Raw genomic sequence first — 21,964 nt, forward strand, 5'->3', positions numbered from 1 at the left:
TACGGGTGGTATTGGCCACTGATTGCTACAAGACATGACATTAAAGGAAACTTCAAGTTTCTTTGGCAATATTGAAGCCAACAAGCCAACAACTGCGGAACACATTCAACTATAAAGAAAGAAGTGGAATGAACACATTGTTTGGGAAAAATAAAATACATAGTAGAAAATATTCTTATATTAGTTAGTTTAAATTGGTACTCGCCTCTTGATATTGTTGTGTTAAGGTTGTAGTATTATTCTTTTATATTAATATGTGTATCTATCAGGGAACATTTGCATATGTTTATCTTAGTTTTGCCTGTAAAATATTTTTGCTATGTTTTGGTATACATCTCACATATTCTATTACTATCTTAAAAAACAACGCATTAAAATCAAACAAGAGGATGAAGAACCAAATGCCAAGAAATAATATCTATGAATTCAGGTAATTTATTCATTCAATAATGGTCATAAATAAAATATTGAAATAATAAATAACTGACGCTAAAAATTAATCTTATTGCAGGACAGATTGCGATTGACTCATCAATGGACTCCTGACATATATAACGAAGTGCGCTAAAAAATTTACGTTGCAGACATACAAAAAAAATGCTCAAGTTATATGTTGAAAGTTACTTTTATTAAATATTTTTGTTATTCTAAGGGATAATATACCTACATTAAACTCACTCTTCGGTCATTGTCTTTCATTTAAACTATTTGTGATGAAACTTACTGCAACAAACACATTTTGTCAATTGTCTTTCCAATATGCAACATATGTTGGTAGTCAATTTCACTGGAGTTTTTTAGTCAGCTATTCAACGAACATATTATATTCTATGTTGGCTATATTTCCATAGTGGTAATAGAAACATTCTTACAGTGGTGTTGTTTTACCTATATTCTTTGAATTGATTGTGTTCAGCCCATTGTCTCATATTCTGCTACAAGCTTTCTTTCAGTATGATTTACTGATTATTGAGTAGCTTGCTTAACTTGGTTGTTGAAGCTCAACCTTTTAGCCAATGTTGCACATTGTTTGATGGTCATCCGATTTTGAGCTTAAAGCTTTATACCTTGGTGAATCTGTGGACTCGGTAAATGTATCTATCGTTGAATCCTTTGGAATAGGCTCTAGGCAGAATGTCATGTTGCTAGATCGAACTAGCAACATTTGAACAATAATTGATAGGATCAGCACAACTCCCAATCTTTAGGTCTAGAGAAAACCCGCTACGCAAACATTCGCCAGAAGGTGCTACTAGGTCCCATACTCCTTCATCGCCGAAGAACGACAACTTATTGCAAATGAAAAATAATAACCCAAAACTAGAAACAAAACCCTTCAAAAAAAAATTAGAAAAACATAAACCCTTCAAACAAACTATACATATATTATAAGCAATGAATCATTAGCTATCAATATACATATATTATTTATTCAAGTAGACTTTAGGCTTTTGAGTCATTAGCTATCTATGTAGCAAGTCCGGCCATAGGCCAGGCCAAATGGCTAGTGTCTAAAGAAAATTAGAGTAGGGATATGTCTAATTCCCAATTATGATATGTATAAAAAAAACCCTAAATTTTAAACATCAAAGATGAGAGAGACCATCAAAGACAACTAAGTGGGAGCCTCGTGCTCAATAGCTCAAGGCTAGTACACTTAATGCACAAGGATCTGCAATAACCTTGATGGGTACCAGACTACCAGGTAGTGCAAAGGGCACTCTCTTATTGTCAAAGTTTATTGTGGTCACTCAATTTTCAATAATAGTTAAGTGCGTTGTGGGTGTGACATGTGTGTGGGCGTCAGTGTGTGATGTAAACTGTAGACTGTGAAGAATAAAACGGACGGGTGGAGTAGCAACATTTGAACAATAATTGATGGGATCAGTACAACTCCCAATCTTTAGGTCTAGAGAAAACCCGCGACGCAAACATTCGCCAGAAGGTGCTACTAGGTCCCATACTCCTTCATCGGCAACCTGACAACTTATTGCAATAGAAACAATAATAACCCAAAACTAGAAACAAAACCCCTTCAAAAAAAATTAGAAAAACATAAACCCTTCAAACAAACTATACATATATTATAAGCAATGAATCATTAGCTATCAATATACATATATTATTTATTCAAGTAGACTTTAGGCTTTTGAGTCATTAGCTATCTATGTAGCAAGTCCGGCCATAGGCCAGGCCAAATGGCTAGTGTCTAAAGAAAATTAGAGTAGGGATATGTCTAATTCCCAATTATGATATGTATAAAAAAACCCTAAATTTTAAACATCAAAGATGAGAGAGACCATCAAAGACAACTACGTGGGAGCCTCGTGCTCAATAGCTCAAGGCTAGTACACTTAATGCACAAGGACTGCAGCGTAACCTTGATGGGTACCAGACTACCAGGTAGTGCAAAGGGCACTCTCTTATTGTCAAAGTTTATTGTGGTCACTCAATTTTCAATAATAGTTAAGTGCGTTGTGGGTGTGACATGTGTGTGGGCGTCAGTGTGTGATGTAAACTGTAGACTGTGAAGAATAAAACGGACGGGTGGAGAACCTGCAACAAAATAACTTTTTCATTTAATTGGGGGAAGATATCAAAATTGAGATTTCAAAAAACTTCACGAAATTATTAAGTACTAGTATATAGTCGGTGCCCACGACACTATTTCAAATTAGGCCCAAAAAAACTCCAACCAACATAATGATAAAAGCCTAGCCCACAAAATAGCCAATCAAATCAACAATAATTCAATACTCTTTCAAATTAATATTGTAAACTGGGCATACTCTATAAGACTTTGGATATGCCATGTTGCAATTTGTGAAATACAATAGTAGCCACCGGGTGGGCCCCTACGACCCCCACACCAAGTTTTTTTTATTAGATACTAATATATAGCCCGTGCCCAAGGCACTGTTTTAAATTAAGCCCAGCCCACAAATCAGCCATTGTTCACCAAATCAACAATGATCCAATATTTTTTCAAATTAACATTGTAAACTACATATATCTTATAAGACTTTGGATCTACCATGTCACAATTTGTAAAATACAATGATAACCGTAGAGTGGAGTCCTGCGCCCCACACCAAACATTTTTATTAGAAAGAAGATTAGAGAAAAATTATCTCGACATTTCCCTGCTGAAACATTCACGACACTAAATATCCCGTGTCCTTTGTTTTTGTATTTTTTTTTTCCTGGTGAACCGTCCCATTCAGCCATCTCACTATACTTGATACTTAAAATAAAATCTCGACACAGAAGTTGAAATAAGACGGGATATGCCAAGAGTTAGACTTTTCAACATTTCCGCATTTTGTACGACACTCCTTACATAGGATTATATAGGAATAGCCGAACAGGTAGGTAAGTGATGCAAATGTCTCAATCTAGAATGATGGTGTTTCAAACTTTCAATCCAATTCTAATCCAATCTAAAAAAGAAATATCTATTTGAGACGATGTCTTAGTCGTTGGTTTAATAAGAAAAAAAAATGAAGACGTGGATGCTTTTAACACCACCACAGTCCCCCACTCACTTTATATATCTACCAACTATTTATACACCCTTCTTTTCTCTCCCTCTGACAAATAATATCTTGCATATATGGATCCACACTTCACCACTATCTTGGAGTAACACCTACTGAGGTAAACTGAAGCTATGTTTCTTTTCTTCTGTATTTGTAGTCTAAGATTAGATTTGTTTTAATCCAATTCAACTGTATGTATTTAATGTAAAAAGGTGTGAGGGTATGTAGATTCATTTAATCTAATAAGAGACTCTTGAAGTGGTTTTGTTTTCCATTCTAGTTTCATAATCTTTATTTTCAACACCCAATGAGATGTTTTCTCAATATTATGCAGTAATATGCTGCCAAATTCTGGAGTTTCAAAAATACCAAGCGAGCAGTCTTTACCCGAGCCTATCGAGAGTTGTATTACACATCTAGCTACTACTCTAGACCTACCATTGTCATGTCGGACCATGTTTATGTTGACGATGCTGCGAAAACCACGGACCCAGGGCGATCTCTGCGATCCATGTGGATGGACCGTTGGATGACGACAAGCTGTAATTCCACATTGCAAGTTCAGAATCAATTTTGTCTTCATGATGAGAATGGAGGAAAGGATCCTGATTTGGAGAAGAGACCAATGGTGGTTCACGTTGCTGAACCTAGCAGACAGAGAAGATTAGATAGAAAAACAAGTCCATATGAGATTCCTGAAAGTAGGAATTCGTGGAGATGGCAATCAGAGGATATAGTGGCAGCCTCTAATGTTCCGCAGTCTGCACAATCAGTTGGAGCGGTTACAGAAGCTCAAAGAGTTACGATCACATACGAGAAACTGGAAGCAAGCTACACAGATGAAAGAAACTCAAGATCAGAACTGCGACACAATCCACTATTCAACTTTAGTGGAAAAAAAGGAAGTATTTTCACGCGAAAGGATTTGTCTGTTTCTGCGGAGAATGAGACCAAAACTCGAACTATTAACCTCTTTAAACCGGGTTCTACAGCTGTGGAAGCAAGTAAGTCCCGTTTTCTCTCTACTGTACTTAGATTAGCTCCCACAGAAGCAACATCCCCACTGAAGGAACATCATTCTGTGTCAGATGCTAGATTACTAAGTCAGAGGCAGTTGGCAAAACCCTTAACGTCGATTGATAAGAAGAGTGGCTTACCTGTTCTAACCCTTTTCCAGGACAACCTTTGTGGGTCAAATTCTGATTCTGCGCCATATATGCTTAAATCTAGGGAAGCCCAATCTTATGTGTGCAGAAAGAAAGACATGGATGGTTTAGGTTCTCAGGTCCCATCTAAAGACCACCTCAAAAGTACTAATTCCACTCCTTTGCAACATGAAAACCACAATTATCTCAACTACTCTTCATATTTGTTACGTAATAAGGAAATGAATGACAATCTCGGCTCCTGGAATTCTGGAAAGCTAGAATCAGTGCAGAAGAGTGGGACTCCACAACTAAATGATTTCTCACCAAGCAATTTACGTTTCCCTGTTTCTATTGGCGAAACAGTTAAACATGAATTTAACACTGGGGACTTCTGTCAACTCGCAGCTGTCCTGGAAAATTAAGAAGACTGGATGGATTGAATAATGGATGTCACTCATCATCTGATGTTCCTCAGCCTATTCATCATAGTGATAAACTGAGATTGTCAAGCAGCGTGGCCTATATGGATGTAGCATCTGGAGGTCCAAAAAGCTTTCAGATAACCAACCATTTGTCACCCAAAAACATGTCTAAGGAAAGCAAATCTTGAGAGAGTCAAGTATTTCCTCCAACTTGAAGGAAAGTGCATCTGCAAAGCTATTTACACTACTACCTGATTTTGATTACCACGATGAGTGTGGTGAAAAACTTCCACCTTCAGGAATCTCCCGAAATAGCGAACGCAAGAGAGATGAACAAATTAATTTTCTAGCTTTGAGGGATGAATCATCAGGCGAAACTGAAACAATGGATATCAATGCTTGTCAGACATGGAATTCTCTTCCAAGTATGTATCTCAATCTAGTCTATTTGTTATGTTACTTCAGTGCAGTTGCTAGTATGATACATTGGTTTCGTTTGAAGTTTAATATTGGTTTTTTTTCAAAAGTAGTACAGTCACCACATAATGGCTAAATACGCCTATCCCAAACACTTAAATTGGTCTGACTAAGTTTGCTCCCTTACTGAAATTATTACCAACTTCAGTTTGCATTACGTATAAAGATCAGTGTGGTGTAACAAAACTCAGTTAGCCACGTATGCATAATTTGGTGTTGTGTAGTATGTTTTTTTCTTTATTTTCTCCATATTGACGTCACTAGGAACAACAAGCTTGCCTCTTTTTCGTTATTGTGGAGAATTATTTTCTCATCTAGGAGATTTGTGAAATTCTTTCCAAGTCTTGGTAAATAATATCACTAAGTTTTTCACAAGAATTTGCACATTGTGTCTCCTTCAAGTTCTTCTCAAACGGTACTTTAGAGACCTTTCACGGGCAAGCATTTCTGCTATGTCCTTCCCATTTTTCCGGGACACAAATATGTAAATGAACTCTCTTATTAAAAGGGGAGACTTGATTTGAAAGTAAAAGTCTAGTAATACATGAAGTGGATCAGCAAAGGAGGTTGCAAATGTTAATATGGCAAGAGATCAATGAATATTTGGAACTAGACAGCTCAGAGGATAATCTGGTCAAATTTAAAAATAGGTGGGGAGTGAGAGTTAGAAAAAATCAGGTAAGGAATAAGGCACTATTGGGTATATGTCAAAAGTGAGATGGAGGAGAGACTGGTGGAGGGTGGGGTCACAAATGTCAGTAGAGAATTTAAAGATCTAGAAGACGAGTGTGATGAGGACAAAAAGATTGATTTGTACTATTCTGGAGGGGATGAGGACTTGGACAAGGTCAATGATGATGATGCAGGTGCCAGCTAGCTTAGTTGGTAAAACTGTTGGGTGATGATACTGATCTCATATAAAACAAGCTTGCCAATCAAAAAGAAAATGACGATGATGATTACTACTAACTTAGCTACTAGCTGTTCTTAAAAGCTGTGACTGTGATGTATCAGTTGTAGAATCTGGGTGGGGGGACGATGGTTTTTTTTGTCATTTAACATTACTTTCGGTTAAGGAGGGCTTGTGTCTGGTGTATTTGAGTCTCTTTGCGTCTTTTCTCCATTTCTCCTTTTATTTTGTTTCGTGTTCTTGGGATCTGGGGTGTGACGGGGGTTTTGGTCTCACTTGATTTGCTTCTGGCCAATTTTGTGTTGATTAATCCAACTTTAATTAGGCCAAGTTGTTAACTTTTACCTATTATTAGAAAGATGTAGCTGTGATAAATACAACCTCAAAGTAGTTGATTTATGAAAGTAAAGGGAATTGGCATGTTTTATTACCTAATAAGTCTCTTTTTAATGCTTTTCAGGTACAACTTCATCTCCGTCCAATATGGTAAAATCTTTCCTTTATTTGTTTCAGTTATCTATCCTGCCTTAGCCTTTGTACTTCAATAGATATCTGGTCTTAAGCTTTCTAACTTCTTACTTCTTATATATATTTTGTGAGGAGGAGCTTCTTAGTTTCACTTATGTATCCTGCCTTAGTCTTTACACTTGAATAATATTATCAGGTTTTAGGCTTTCTACTTAATTCTATATGCACGGGATCTTGATCTGACTATTGGACCCTTTCATAAGTTCTTGTTTGTTCCCTTTGCCTCCTCTGAGTTCCATGTTTTTGCCTAGACTTCTTCGATACCTTCTGTATCTTTCAGACAAACCTTCATGGGCCAATTACTCATAAAACACTAGAATGATATCAACTTCAACTATGGCTAGCTAAATTATTAGCTGACTGAAATAGTTAAAGACATTATGTGGGCGCAAAATTACACACCAGACCCAAATTTATGAGGGAAACTTTGTTTGGCAGGGGATAACTTATCCTACAGATACGAGACATAAGATCCACTGGTAATGAAGGTGTTTGACCCAATCAAAATGTACATGAACCTTTCTACCGACAAGAGCGATTTCGAGAAAAAACGGGAAACAGATATCCAAGGAAATAATGTGTTGGTTAGATAGTGTGCTGGAATATTTTGCATAGTATTTTAGATATTCAAGTGGTAGAAATGAAACCTTTATGGAGACTGGAGAAACACCCTATGTAAGTTTTAAGAATTTTGATAATATTATGGTGTAATGTTGGTAGAAATTTGTATTGCAGTACGTCAGTACATTTGACAATATGCAAGTGGCCAAAATATTAAATTTCGAGCTGCAAGAGGAAGCAGAAACTTTGAGAATCTGATTTTGATTAGCAAAACATCTTTGAATGAGATTTCTGGTGCTTTAGTGGGGATTGAGGGGTTAGGATCTTGTATCTGTAATCAATGCACTCTCATCCGTAAGTAACTGATTGAAATGTGATCATTTCTGATAATCTTTTGGCGCTCAGAATGCTGCCCCCCTGTATTTAATTTGTTAAACACAATGGTCTTATGCTATGTTTTGGAACAACTCTTCGGGAATTATGATCACTCCATGGTCCATACTCATAATATACTTTGATTCACTATCTTTCGTCATTTTTAATTCTAAATATGCCAATGATCTAGTGACCACTGGGTCTGCTGATTTTCGTACTAGTAGCTGATAGAGTTCTCATTTTATGTGAATGGAAAAGCTTCAAATTTTGTTCATAACCATCTTCTAATTTGCAGGATGCCAAGGTCGGACAACATCCAGTAATGGTTCACCCAACAAAGCAGAGAGAAAAAGTTGGAAGCAGAATGACAGAAGAGTTGCTTGACATTAACCGAGAATCACCATCTTCTGTAGCTGCAGAAAAAGCGATTGACAGCATTGATTTAAGCACTTCAAAAACCGATAGTTTGGATGTGGAACACCTTCTCCATGCTGATCAAGCTGGGAACTCAAATTCCGGTTCTCAACAGTGTCTCCTTCCAGGCCTGGACCCAAGCTGCAGATGGGTTAAGCGTCTCAGGCTAAATTTGTCAGATAATCATTCTCACAGTACTAAGAATGCCGAAATTGGAGATTGCTCTCGCACTGCAGTAATGAATAAGTTGTATAGAAAAATAACAGATCACAGAACTAGTTCGGGACCTACTTCCAGTAAAGTTCTAGATAAGGGGGTAGGGGAAATGGAGTTAGAAGATACATTGCTATTATTAGGAAAAAAAGAATCTGCTTCCATGGACCCCGTGAAAGAATCTCGGGAACTAAATCTGTCACATCCTTGGATTCATAGATGGTGTCATAGTCAAACTCGAGATATTAAGTCAGTTGCACCAGTGGCTTGTGATATGGATAGTTCAAGGACGGCAGTGGATGAGTATAAAACAAAGCAGTTTCCTAGCATTGCTGCCATGGCATTGATGGGGAAAACTGTGAATGGTTTGCAGGCTTGCAAGTTCCAGAACAAGGGGTCTTTTGTAGTTTGGAAAACAGGTCAATTTTGAGAACACTGGATTGTTATACAATGAATGACAGTCCTCAAGAGCTTGCAATACTACAATGGACCTTTGGGATTGGCAGCTATAATTTTATTGTGTTAAAAGTTATGAAAATGGAAAGTTGCAGTCTACTCCACAGAGAAATTGAAGTGGACATTTCAGCACCCAGCACAGAAGTGAAAGCTAATTTGAAAGAACTTTGTATGGCATTGAAGAGAACTGAATGAAGCAACAGGATTTTTGTAAAGTAAAAACTAATGTATGGTATTGTTGTTGCTGTTTATGGCGTATGTATATTTATCCTATAAGCAACTATGTTTGGATACTAATTAGGTCTTCCTGATTGGTAATATTTCCCTAATGAGCTTAACTAGCCACTGTTGTGATAGTAAGGTAGACTAGTCTTTCCATTCAGGTTCGGTAACCACCACTGCTGTCTCTCCCCCGAACATTAAATGGTGCATATACCATCGTTGCAAGTGTCCACTTAGACAACGCTGTTTAGTCATAGAAAATTGGTATGGATCTTTTTTTTCAATAAAATAGATCAGTCAACTGCCGTAAAATCAAAATACTGCAAATCTTGGTTGGTTTCTGTCTGTCTGTCCTCATTTTCTCTCTTATTTTTTTTTTTTTCGCCCAAATATCTTTCTCCTTCGTCCACCTCTCTCTCCCCCCCGCATCACCCAACTCTCTCTCTCCGCCGCAGTTCCGCTCACTCTCCACTGCCACGCAGTATACTAGTCATTACATCCTTAGATAAATTTTAAAAACAAATAAAAATGAGACGTTACTCGCAGAAGTTTCGGAAGAGGCGTCAGTTGGAGTAATAATAATAATTAAAAAAAAAAAAATAGCACGTGGAGCAATGAGGTGAACCCGATCCTAACCTACCGTCCAACAGTATGGGAAGTCAAAAAATGGTATGGTCGCGTCCATTACGATCTGGTCTTTCGGTCTTAACTCTTATACATAAGTCTTAAGTCTTAACTTACAGAAGAAAAGTTGGCACCCCCTATTATCATTCGCTCCACCATTTCACACAAGGTGGTAGACACCCCTCCCTCACCCTATTATCATTTTTTCAATTTCCATGATTGACCCTTGTTTCTTACATTCTGCTCAGCTCCACCCAACCCCTGTGAGTTCCCCTTTTCTCTCTTTTTATTATGGTTATATATTTTTTCTATTTTCTTTGATATATCCGTTTGGTTTAAATTATTTCTTAGTTTTTTCTTTGCTAGAAATTGGTTTCGATATTTTTAAATTTCTGTTTTAAAGTAGAGATTTGTATTGCGTTAGTTTTGAGTTTCAACTTTCAAATCATATGATATGATATTATTATGTTGGGAATGAGTTTAATTAGGTGATCTTGGACACTCTCATACGTGCTGTTAGATTTTGTTTAAAGTGCTTCACTTTTTGTGTTTATCTTCTTGACCAAGTTGTTTCTAAGAAAAAGAAAAGAAGAACAAGCAATTTTTGTGGTTGCAAATTGATTATGTCTCCATTGTTAAGCAGGTTCGAACCCGCGGTGGCTCGCACTCTCGCCATGATGTTGTATGTATACTAGTTAAATCCCCCAGCATTTTAGGATTTAAGGAAAATTTGGGATTTTTTTTTATTTTTTGGTGAATCTTCTTTTGAGCTAGATCTCTTGTTATATGGTGTGAAGCATGCCGACGTTTACATCATCAGTAACATTAGATAGGTTTTTAGAACCTGGCGAAGCGAAATCCACTAAGAGAAATATGCCTACAATGGAGAAGAAGATTTTCTCCCCAAAGGCATCTCCGTCACTCTACACTACTGATACTGATGTCAGGAAGGTGTCTGAATCTTTGTTTTCATTTCCACCCCCTAACGGCGAGCGTCATGAGATGTCTCCATTGAAGACCTTATCTCAAGGTGACGATTCGTTATGCCAGGAAGCCACGCAAAGGGAGGTTCGGAATGGCAGTGATACAAATGGGAAGGCTATGTCTGTTACTCTTCCACTTTTGAACCGTCGTGACGAGGTGACACTTTCTTATGACAAGTTCAATGGTTTTCATAACGGAAAAGCCAACAATATCAACTTAGATGGGAATGGAGATTCCTCAATGTTGGTTGCAATCAGTCCAGATAGAGATGCTGTTTCTGAAGATTTTTTTGATCCTCAAGAATCAATGAGTGTTACAAGCAGTGTTGATACAGAGGACAATATTGGAAGTGAGCGTACTTTGAAGCTGACTACACCTATGGCTGAGTTCTATGACGCTTATGAAGGTGCGTTTGGTTCAGTTTCTTATCCGGTTTCATAGTTGTTAATTAAGTACTACGTCATTATGTTTGTCACTTATTAGTGTCTGATATGGGTTAGCCAATGTCTTATCTGTTCATTATTATGGTATATCTAATGGAAAGCTACTCATTCTAGGCTATATCACTCATGTATTTTACCTGTAATCCATGTAGTTTCCTTTCCAACTATACCTCTCACTTCATTGTTGATCAGACGAATGACCCTTTGCACAATGTCTATGTAATTAGAGTCACTAGGTCAGACTAGGTGAGTCAATGAGGGGTTCCTTGGGAGTCTCTTACATGTATCTTGCCTAGGAAGGCCTTTCCTCGCCACTTAATTCTCACAAACTCTGTCAGTCTAGATAGATCCTAATAGACAGTGTCTAACCATTTCAAAAAGTGCTTCACAAATGAAAAACTGGACTGTTAGATAAATCCTAAATCTCGAGCACATCGTCAAGGAGGGGTTCCTTGGGAGTCTCTTAAAGTCTTACGCGTATCTCACCTAGGAAGGTCTTTCCTCACCACTTAATGCTCACAAACTCTATCAGTCTAAATAGATCCTAATAGATAGTGTCTAACCATTTCAAATAGTGCCGCACAAATGAAAAACTGGATTGTTAGATAAATCCTAAATCTCGAACACATCGTTTTAGCAATTTAGCATGGCTAGAAATATTTTTGTTAGATTGAAATGCATGTTTTGTGTTTGTAATTTGATTTCCCCAATCATTTTATTATACTACTAAGATTTTTGTTATTGCTATTCAAAAAAGAAAAATTATATATTAGGGGTCAATTAAGATAATAAATTTTACAATTTTCAAGGGTCTAAGTAGCAAGGAGCCTACTTGACCACACTCAACCTCCCCAATTAGGCAATTACTATAGCTCGCTCATCTCAGTAGTCCTTTCCAATTACACATGAAATCAACTAATTTTATGATCATAAACAATAGAGTAGCACATGCCTAATCAAATAGGAGTTCCCTAATTTCCCCTACCAGATTATGTATTTCCCTATTTATACTAAACCTAAACCTCCTCAAGCCTAACCTAAGCCGAATGGGTTTGGACCTGGACTTACACTAACATGGCCAAAAACATAATAATAATAAAAATACTAAACTACCCTCACACTCTATGTGTCTATTACTTCAGTTCCTTTCTTTCCAGTGTCCATACAATGGCATTTGGCTTTGTTAGTGAATGAAATAATAGCACAGATTAATGGAAGAAGAATTGGGCAAAAGTAGAAATACCTTGTTATCTGATGGTTTGGACAAGCTTCTAAGTTCACCACCACCATTACTCCTTCAATTTGTTCGCAACTGTCAGATTTGGAGAAGATACACATAGCAACAACTAGTTTAGGAGGGATTTACCAGATTGTGACACGTGTATGGTGAGAGATTGTTGCATTTGACTTAGTAGAGGGAAATAATGAGAGCGATAGTTTTTAAATTAAGGTGGTGGTATGTAATGTCTTTTTGTTAAATGGTTTGGGGACCGTTGATTGAGGCGTTTTTAAATGTTGACACATGTCATTTATCAATTCAAACACAGATTGGGTCTTTACAAAGTCAGGGGTTGTTTTGGTAATTTTGGTTTGTGAAGGGCAGTGGTGTCACTTTGTGAACCTTTTATCTAGTAGGGGGTAATCCTAATTAACTCTATATATTATACTGAATCGTACTTCGACTAGCTTCCAATACATTACTGAAAAGAAAACCCTTTGTGAACTTAATATGTTACTATGTCTGGTGATGTAGTATGATGTGGATTAATAAAGGGTACATAGCTAAGAGTGGTTTTTCTGACTTTGTATCAACTTACTAAAAATTCCTGTTTGTGTTGGTCCATTTCCATTTTATTTTCTTAATTTTTTGATTTTCTGAGAACAAAAGTTACCCCATTTCTCAAGTTGGCGTGTTAAGAGCTATTTCTCAGAGTGTTAGGTTAGTTTGTGACTATGAGTAAGTGTTGTGCTTCATCTTTTCATTACATAGTAGGAGTGGATGGTTTTGAGGTTTATTTGTTTATTTCTTAAACCTGCAGGACTATTTTAGTTTTTGAACTAGGCTCGTAGTTTTTCATTAGCATATAAGTTTGTAGGAGCTATGCAGCACTTGCCCCTCACTTCATTTTGATGGAGTTCATATAGCAAGTTTCAAATTTTGCTGTGAGAGTTTATTCATAATTGTTATAGACTTATAGTGATAAAGAGTGAACTGCTGATCAAAAAATAAAGAGTGAACTATCCTTCCCTTTCTTTCTAGAGACAGTTGTATGTAATAACTAGGAATTGTTTCATTTTTGAACTTGTAAGGATTGTTATGGAAGAACAGGCTGTGCTCAGATAACACCTGATATTTTGGGATAAGTTGCGTTTTATTCTATTTTGTTGTGGCTTATTTGGGTTTCTCGTTGGATGTAGAACTCTCTACTGAAGGTGGCCGACAGACTCCCCTTCGTGATGTTGAAGCTGAGCTGCGTGAAATACGGCTCAATTTGTTGATGGAGATAGAGGTGCGAAAGCAAGCAGAGGAAACCGTGGAAATTATGAAAAGTCGGTGGCAGAGGCTTGGGCAAAGGTTAGCCCTTGAGGGTTTGACTCTTCCTGCAGTTTCAACTATTACAGTAGAGGATGAAAAGTTGGAATTTGATCATGCAGAAGAGCTGTGCCAACAAATCTCTTTTGCACATGCTGTTTCCACTTCTATTGGGAGGGTGACTGCAAAGGCTGAGGCTGAGATGGAACTGGAAGCCAAGATCGAGTTAAAGGATTCTGAGATTTCTCGACTACGACAGCGTTTACATTATTATGAAACTGTGAACCGTGAGATGTCTCTGAGAAATCAAGAAGCTATTGGTGAGTTCTATGTCTGATTTTTTTTAATCTGCGTTATCTTTGCCTGCATGAAGTCTTTTATATGCCCTAACCTGGTTACCCTGTTGCAGTAAAAAATGAAAAAGAAACGATGTTCCGAATTGTTCTAAATTAGATCTTTTTCCGAGATCCAATTATGCCAATGCCTTCAGTTGAGGGTCATACAATGTACAGGTTGATAATTGAAGAAAGCATGTCATATGACATATTATGGGGTTGATGGCTCTTAAATGAGCTCTGTGCTTTCTTCTATGTGCTGCATGTTTGTTTCTATTTCCTTTAGTTCCTATGTTTGTTTCTATTTCCTTTAGTTCCTATGTTTGGATTCATTTTTGTCTGTGTTCTTATCTGTGATCAGCAGAGATGGCACACCGTCTAAGGCAAAGTAGGAAAAGAAAGCAGAGGTGGATTTGGAGTTCTGTAGGTGTTACCTTTATGCTTGGCTCCGCTACCTTAGCATGGTCGTTTTTGTCATCTACTGAAGGATCACCTTCCACTGATCCTTCTCATGTTCTTGTGGGTGACACTGCAGCAAATGAGCTTCCAAACTGACTTGGAAGGATGATGCCAATGCTATGTTGTATTCAAAGCAAGGAGTATTCAACTGCAGTCTCTTGTGAATAATATACTCTTATTTTCCTACCGACACGGCTACTTTAGAAATACGTATTTTTTAGCCTCCTGAATCACCTTCCCCAGTTGAGAGTTTTCTGCGAGGTAAATAATTGTACCAACCATTGTATGCTGGGCTTTGTGCTCTGCCTTGTTCTTAGTATATACCAGTATGCACCAACCAAGGCTGAGGAAGATGCAACTGCAAGGCAGAGATGCTATTTTGGAAAGATGTCCACTCTTAAATGTGATGTAATATTTGTTAGATATTCCTGCTTCTCTTTAATCCTTTGAGCGTAGCTCACCTGTGGATACATACAAGCTGATATGCTGGTTCTACAATGTGTACCGCCTTGGGTCAATGTTTGCATGTTCAGTCACATTACATGTTCTAAGTCAGATTTCAGGCTCACCGTTTTATTCTTTCTTGGTTGTTGGTACGAGGACAAAAGTTGCAGAGCCAATTATAGAGCGTTTCTTACATGCACATATTACAAATGTAATTTTGCTAGATTGAGGAGATGGCAAGGTGATTTTCTCTCACAACGTGAAGACTTGTTGAGGAGCCTGTTGCTATTAAGGCGATGTTTAGAAAGTAATGAAGTTATGTACTAATGTACTACTGATCGTGAGAGGGTAGCAAGCAGCAGTGGCTCAACAGATGATCCCTTAGGATTAAGATCCTTCAATCGTGATCCACCGAGAAATTGACAAGTTGTCCATCAAATAAATTTGTCAAATCGAAGTACTTGGTAGTTAAAAAAATGTTATAGCTTTTATTGATTCTATTGCCACGTATTTGACAGATGGAAAAAAAAATTGTTTAAACTCGAACAGATAAGCTGATGAGAACGAACTGAAAAAAAGCAGGAAACCAAAATGGAGCTAATAGCACTTCAAACAAAATTTCCCACTCTTCCCTTAGACAAAATTTCTCTTTTCAAACCCATCAAGCCCTTCTTTACTACTTTCAAGAGAACCCCATTTCGTCAAACTTCATTTCAAGCTAAAACTCGAGACATTATTGTGTTGGAAACAAACGAGGAAGAGGAGAAAGTAGAAAGACAAAGTTTTTCTTCAGATGAGTCAGCAGCTTTTCTTTCTTTGAATGTAAAGCCTGATAGGAATATGGCTTTACTTGATGATTATGAGATGGAAGAACTTGATTTTGAGACCAACCCAAATCATAAAAGTGGTACATCCATACATACTTTATCTTGTTTGTTTAATATTTGCTTGCTTGTTATGTTGTCAATATATATACAAGATAATGAGTTCAATGTACTTGAACATAGGCTATGTAGCTGTACTTGGGTGGCCTAATGTTGGGAAGAGTACACTTTCAAACCAAATGATAGGTCAAAAGCTTTCAATTGTTACGGATAAACCTCAGACTACAAGACATCGAATCCTTGGTATATGTTCTTGCTCTGAATATCAGGTAGAATTCTGTTTGCAACCAATGTCCTCCTGTTTTTTTTTTTTTTTTTTTCAATTAGTATTATTGAAAAAAAGGGTTGGGTCTGAAAGTATGTTTCAGTATGTGTAAACACAATACATTTGCCCTGATAAGTTTATCCTTGTAAGGCTGAGAAACAACCAAAAAGGCAAAAATGTCCAGATTTTTATTTGTTGCTCTTGCACTTTTTTTTTTACTTTGTAGAAGTCTAAAGGTATCTAGGCAAAGTCATCCACCCAGGTCTAATTCAAACACAACCCATTAACATATGCCTCCCAATCACTGTATGAATTTCTTCTTTCTTAACACATCAGTATTCCCTAGTTGTACAATGTAGATTATGTCAAATGATACTAATCATATCTTAATATGAATATTAGGTAGAAATCTTTCGGCATGTGTAATTAACTAATTATCACATGTTACGATTGAGTAATAATTTTTGATAGCTCCAGGAGTACAATTGTTTCTGCATAAACTATGGCATGACATAAACTATGACATGACATTGTGCTTATGTTGTTTGTAACTTTATGGAGAGAGAGAGAGAGAGAGAGAGATGGATCCTAGATGTCCCATGCCTTGTGTTATGTCTCCATGGAGTCGAGAAGAATGGAAGGATAATGTAGTATGCGGGAATTCTATCATTGGATAAAGTACTTAGTTGTACCCAGTTACCCACCACCCCCATCTGTTCTCAACATTGAAGGAAGGTATGCATTAAGTTTTTAAATGTTGGGCTCTATTCCCTATGGCCTCAATGTGTCAAATTACTTTTATTCACGTTCAACAGTCGACAAAATACTTTTATTCCTTGTACTGTTATTCCTCCATAAGTAAGAAATGTTATTGTTGGTCAATGAAGTTGTGAGTTCATCTGTGATATTGTTTAGCTTGCAGATGATTCTTTATGATACACCAGGAGTTATTGAGAAGAGAATGCACAAATTGGATTCTATGATGATGAAAAATGTTAGGAGTGCGACCATAAATGCAGATTGTGTGCTGATTGTTGTTGATGCATGCAAAGTGCCTCAAAAGGTATTCTTCTTCTTACAGAGATTATTTCGTGTATGTATATGGGATTTTGTTAAATTAATCTCTTTCATGTCTAGATTGACGATGTGTTGGAAGAAGGTGTAGGATCTCTTAGAGAAAACGTGCCAAAGTTGTTGGTAATGAACAAGAAGGACTTGATAAAGCCTGGAGAAGTAGCAAAGAGACTTGAGGTTAGCACTTCAAAGAAGTACTGGTAATTGATACTCATATTATGTAGGCTTTGTAGACTTGAATTTTGGCATCTGAATATTCTATGTAGCTGCAACAATTGATTTATCAAACTTCATATGATAGTGTACTATTGCATTTGAAACTCATAGATGTGGCCATATGGGTTCAGACCTCTGTAACCATATAGTATAGAAGTATAAAAGAATAATCTTAACCATCTTAGTGACATACCTTAATTACGTCAGTAAAATGAACTTAAGAGTTCAGATGGTAATGATCAGCTCAGCTTCTGCTGTAAATCTTGATGGAAATTGGGATTGTGTTCCAATCAAATTGTGGTGTTTACGATTCAATGTTTTTTCAACATTCACCATGTGCTCTTTTTAGACCATGGAATGGGTTTGCTTGTCTGTTCTTTAGATTACCTTTAATTTATTAGTATTGCTCAAAGATTGAAGACTTCTTCCTGCAGTGGTACGAGAAATTCACTGATGTTGATGAGGTCATACCTGTGAGTGCCAAATATGGTCATGGAGTGGACGATGTCAAAGACTGGATACTTTCAAAACTCCCTCTTGGGCCTGCTTATTATCCGAAGGTACTTTGAAGATCAATTATTAAGAGGTTCACTATTTGTGATTCTTCTTTCATGTATTTAAGTGTTTGCGTATAGTATATGTGTAACAAATGGTGACTTCCATTTCTCATTCGTGATTATGGTGTATTCATTTTGAAACTAGTTACTTTAACATCCAGCAGCCTTTAGTGACTTTCTATACCTGTGTTCTGCAGCTTACTCTCCTTAGATCGTATGTTCTGTAGACTTTAGTTGTTCAAATTCCTTGTTGAGAATTTCATATTGATCAGCCAAATTATACAAGTATTCCAAATCGACCTTGGCGTTTAATAACTTATTAAGACCTGGCAGAAGTAGATTGTAAATCACAAAAATCTGATGATTATAGCGCGTTCAGTAACGTTAGATCAACTAAAACCTAAGGTTGAAATCCTAAGTATGAATCACTCTGTTTTTATAAATGTATTTCAATACGCACCAACACATACGATCAGCGTTCTACACTGTAATCATTGTTATTTTGTGACACTAAGCATTTTGCAACCATATTGGTTAAGTTCTTTTGTCACCCTTAAATGTGAAAATGTCAGGGTTGCAATGAATTGAAGTAGATCTTTGACATATATTTGCTCACGTAGTTGAGGCCCTTCTATAGTCTTGTATATAAAGGAAAAATGCACTCTTATCACTGATGTGCTTGTAACTGGTAACAAATACATGTTTGATAGCGGACATATACAAATAGCAATAGGTTTTGTTTGAGCACAAATCCCGACGAGGCATATTTTCGAACTCACTGTCCGTATTTATCTTTGTTCTCAAACCAATATTGACTTTAGCTTCTGTTCAAATTCAAATTTGTGGGATACAATTCACCATCCAATCCAGTTGTACCGACAAATTGTATTCTTCTTATGAGTTTAAGTAGTTTTTGTCGTCTATATGTACAGTTAGAAGGTGAAATTTGTAAAAACATAACCTTCTTCTCTTTCTGTTCAACTGTGGTAAAACATATTACTTTCTTAAGTCCCAGGTTTTTGTTTCGGTGCTGTGTAAATGGCTTCTCAGTTCTCATAGATATGTTAAATTCGACATATATCTGTTCCATAGGAATTAATTATTTCTTACTCTACTTTTAGGACATTGCCAGTGAGCACCCAGAAAGGTTCTTCATAGCTGAAATTGTAAGAGAGAAAATCTTTATGCAATATAGGAATGAAGTGCCTTACGCGTGTCAGGTATGTTCTTGTTGAGATAAATTGTCCTACAGCGGGAATTTAAATTTGTATAAGATCCTGGGGCTTCTCCACTTGCAAATTGGTTTTGAGTTGGATGCTCCAGAGTGTTAGGCTCAAAACACCAAAACTTTTGGGGTAGGAAAACTTTTGGGGTAGGAGTATTCAGATAAATAGTCCCACATCAGGAGTTTAAAGAATAGCAGTAAATTATATAAGATACTGGGCTGCTGAACTCATTGCCTTAAGAATTGACCTAGTTTCTGGTCTATCTTCTGGCAAAATATGAATAGGGCCTGTTGTTTTCTTCTTACCCCTCCTTATCTATAACTTAAAAAGAGGAAGAAATAGAACAGATCTGAACAGATAAAAGAGTTACAATGGAATGGTTTACATCATCGTTTATTCCATGCTTCAGTCGCATATATGGACCAACAGTACCAACTACACCTACTTACGTAAGCCACTAACCTACCAAATACGCGTGTAACAATGCTCCAATGTTTAATTGGTTTTAACTTTTTATTCATCTTGGTAAAATGTCGTGGACCATTTGTTGCTGTCTTGAGAAGGTGTAGCTGTCTGAGCATGACACCCTTGATTAGCGTGAAAGTCTGAGATTTCATTTGACTCAGTTTTTGGTTTGTTTGACTTCTTTATTTTCAATTAAGGATTGGAATTCTTCACTTAATAAAGACTTCTTTCAAATTCTGGACTATTTTTCTGTTTAGAACCTTATTGAAGATCAAACTACCGTCTCTCAGGGATTAGAAGAAAGTCTGAGTGGAGTCAATCTCTGGTCAACACGAGACATAGACAGAATAATATAACATAAGTATCAAATGCTGCAGTAATTATCTTGTAATGTCTACCCATTTCCAATAAAGATAAATTAGATTGATATATCAGGAGCTGATAAACGCATACATTGATATCATCTCATTCTTGACAGGTAAATGTCGTCAACTACCAAACTAGGCCAACCTCAAAAGATTTTATTCAGGTTGAGATTGTTGCCGAGAAGAATACACAGAAGATCATCCTCATTGGAAAAGTAAGTGTTCAGAGCTAATTATCTCAGAGGTTCTTATCTACTGTCTTTTGATATCTTATCTGTCAGTGGCTTCTTCATTTCTAGCAATGTGTATTCACACTTGTCTAGAATTATCATGAAATTGAACTGGAACTGCTTTCATTTTACTTGCCTGCTTTAAGTTTTCTAAGTGCTTTAAGTTTTTGAAGTGCTAAAAGCAAAGATAAGACTGTTTGAAGAACTTTACTCTTCACTAAGTTTTCACTTGTGCGTATTCACACTATATTCCTTTGTAATTTGATTGCCATCGCTGGTGTAACATATGTTCTCAGACAGATGTGGACTCTTTTTCTTTTGGCCTGAAATGGTTACAGGATATGAGGATAAGCCTGAAAAGGTTACAGCCTTACAGGGTAAAAAGAAGCAAAAGAACAGGGCGAAAAATAGACTCCGATCTTCTCATATGATCTCCGGACTATTCAGACACAACCCAATTGCATTTGTGCGTGTCTTATTTCTGTAGGTCAGTGTGTTAGTGCTCAAATGTTTTGGGAGATATATTATATTTTTCTCAAATGGTGCATCACACTGATCCGTGGAAGTCTAATCATGTATTATGGTTTGAATCGTGATGTATTTAGGGCATCTAGCATGTGGTTCAATATTATAACCAAAAATCAAGTCTAGGTTGTATGCTGTAGTATATATTATAATTATATTCTTCCATACAAGTTTTTAATACTTGGATTTCTAAATGGACGCAGGACGGTAAGGCTCTAAAACTTCTGGCAACAGCTGCACGGCTTGATATTGAAGATTTCTTGCAGAAGAAAGTCTACCTTGAGGTGCCTAACTTAAAAGAACTTTCCAGTTCATAATTAATAAGTTTTTCTTCATCAAGGGAAGATGCACCTTTAAGTTTTGTGCTGTAGTAACTCTGCAGCCGATTAATCATTATTCCATGTTTATGAGGTTTCTGAAGTGCTACAGCACTTCCTTTTGAGGCATTTTGGGTTTTGTGGTGTAATTCATGTGTAATCTCTGGAATTGATTAATTTTACAGGTGGAAGTGAAGGTGAAAGAGAACTGGCGGCAGGACGAAAGCCTACTCAAGACCTATGGTTATGGGGGCCAAATTCGAGCTTTGTGAAGTGATTTTCAAGTTTTGCACAGCTCAGTTGTTGTATCATACATACATGCTTCTCAAACTGACAGAATATATGAAGTTGTTGGAGCTGTAATGCTTGCCATTTTTGTCCATTAGAGGTTTGAGTCTTATATCTAGGTTTTTCTTGAATGGTAATGAAAAAGGACAAACGTGGAATTATTTTCAAAAGATACTTGTTTTCTCCATAATTTCTTGAATTGTACTTGTTCATGAGTTCCTGATTATGGAGGACACTTTTTTCTTTTGGCCTGAACAATGATAAAAATGAACACGAAGCTTTACAAAATGTTGGCCGGGCACAGAGCAGGTCTATTCCTCGAAATTTGGATGAAACCTTGGGCATTTTAGACAGTTATTAATGGGGTGCGAGTGTGCGACGACCGACGAGTACTACGTGGCACTTGCCACACTTATATTGGTAAATTGGAATGTTTCCTTTAAAACCAAAAAGTTGATTGGGCAA

General features: G+C 36.9%; 3 protein-coding genes across 13 annotated transcripts; all 3 read left to right on the forward strand.

The window, feature by feature from the left end:
- Positions 1 to 3,516: 3,516 nt before the first annotated feature.
- LOC147514915 (uncharacterized) lies at positions 3,517 to 9,125 on the forward strand. Its single transcript, XM_086592735.1, has 5 exons — positions 3,517 to 3,657; positions 3,874 to 5,106; positions 5,288 to 5,534; positions 6,957 to 6,982; positions 8,256 to 9,125. Exons 2-5 carry the CDS (start codon positions 3,985 to 3,987, stop codon positions 9,015 to 9,017), a joined length of 2,157 nt encoding a protein of 718 aa, XP_086448861.1. The 5' UTR covers positions 3,517 to 3,657; positions 3,874 to 3,984; the 3' UTR covers positions 9,018 to 9,125.
- Positions 9,126 to 9,936: 811 nt separating this feature from the next.
- Positions 9,937 to 15,222, forward strand: LOC147514916 (uncharacterized). 7 transcript variants are annotated; one of them, XM_086585523.1, is made up of 5 exons: positions 9,937 to 10,152; positions 10,533 to 10,571; positions 10,687 to 11,279; positions 13,735 to 14,169; positions 14,546 to 15,222. In XM_086585523.1, exons 2-5 carry the CDS (start codon positions 10,564 to 10,566, stop codon positions 14,737 to 14,739), a joined length of 1,230 nt encoding a protein of 409 aa, XP_086441649.1. In that variant the 5' UTR covers positions 9,937 to 10,152; positions 10,533 to 10,563; the 3' UTR covers positions 14,740 to 15,222. The 7 variants fall into 7 exon arrangements, with proteins under 7 accessions (XP_086441649.1, XP_086441663.1, XP_086441675.1 ...); XM_086585537.1 differs by having other exon boundaries at positions 9,979 to 10,152; positions 10,664 to 11,279; XM_086585549.1 differs by having other exon boundaries at positions 10,000 to 10,152; positions 10,530 to 10,571; positions 10,664 to 11,279; positions 14,549 to 15,222.
- Positions 15,223 to 15,615: 393 nt separating this feature from the next.
- Positions 15,616 to 21,689, forward strand: LOC147514917 (GTP-binding protein Era-like protein). Of its 5 annotated transcripts, XR_015209738.1 has the most exons (10): positions 15,620 to 15,994; positions 16,095 to 16,240; positions 17,159 to 17,299; positions 17,374 to 17,487; positions 17,961 to 18,086; positions 19,205 to 19,303; positions 20,253 to 20,354; positions 20,708 to 20,856; positions 21,098 to 21,178; positions 21,397 to 21,689. XR_015209738.1 is itself a non-coding variant. In XM_086585555.1 (9 exons), exons 1-9 carry the CDS (start codon positions 15,679 to 15,681, stop codon positions 21,481 to 21,483), a joined length of 1,212 nt encoding a protein of 403 aa, XP_086441681.1. In that variant the 5' UTR covers positions 15,616 to 15,678; the 3' UTR covers positions 21,484 to 21,689. The 5 variants fall into 5 exon arrangements, 3 of the variants coding, with proteins under 3 accessions (XP_086441681.1, XP_086441687.1, XP_086441691.1); XM_086585555.1 differs by lacking the exon at positions 20,708 to 20,856 and having other exon boundaries at positions 15,616 to 15,994; XR_015209739.1 differs by lacking the exon at positions 19,205 to 19,303 and having other exon boundaries at positions 15,617 to 15,994.
- The last annotated feature ends 275 nt before the right edge of the window (positions 21,690 to 21,964 follow it).

The sequence above is a fragment of the Coptis chinensis genome, chromosome 2 (assembly GCF_015680905.1).
Source record: "Coptis chinensis isolate HL-2020 chromosome 2, ASM1568090v1, whole genome shotgun sequence".
Taxonomy (NCBI): domain Eukaryota; kingdom Viridiplantae; phylum Streptophyta; class Magnoliopsida; order Ranunculales; family Ranunculaceae; genus Coptis; species Coptis chinensis.

Excerpts from the sequence above, each read along its gene's own strand:
- LOC147514916 (XM_086585523.1), top strand. Across the intron at positions 11,280-13,734 it reads GTTCTATGACGCTTATGAAG|AACTCTCTACTGAAGGTGGC; the intron begins GTGCGTTTGGTT and ends CGTTGGATGTAG. Across the intron at positions 14,170-14,545 it reads GAGAAATCAAGAAGCTATTG|CAGAGATGGCACACCGTCTA; the intron begins GTGAGTTCTATG and ends ATCTGTGATCAG.
- LOC147514917 (XM_086585555.1), top strand. The coding sequence starts at position 15,679 with ATGGAGCTAATAGCACTTCAAACAAAATTTCCCACTCTTCCCTTAGAC. Across the intron at positions 16,241-17,158 it reads GTTCTTGCTCTGAATATCAG|ATGATTCTTTATGATACACC; the intron begins GTAGAATTCTGT and ends TTTAGCTTGCAG. Across the intron at positions 17,300-17,373 it reads CATGCAAAGTGCCTCAAAAG|ATTGACGATGTGTTGGAAGA; the intron begins GTATTCTTCTTC and ends TTTCATGTCTAG.
- LOC147514915 (XM_086592735.1), top strand. The coding sequence starts at position 3,985 with ATGTCGGACCATGTTTATGTTGACGATGCTGCGAAAACCACGGACCCA. Across the intron at positions 5,107-5,287 it reads TCGCAGCTGTCCTGGAAAAT|CAAATCTTGAGAGAGTCAAG; the intron begins TAAGAAGACTGG and ends GTCTAAGGAAAG. Across the intron at positions 5,535-6,956 it reads GACATGGAATTCTCTTCCAA|GTACAACTTCATCTCCGTCC; the intron begins GTATGTATCTCA and ends AATGCTTTTCAG.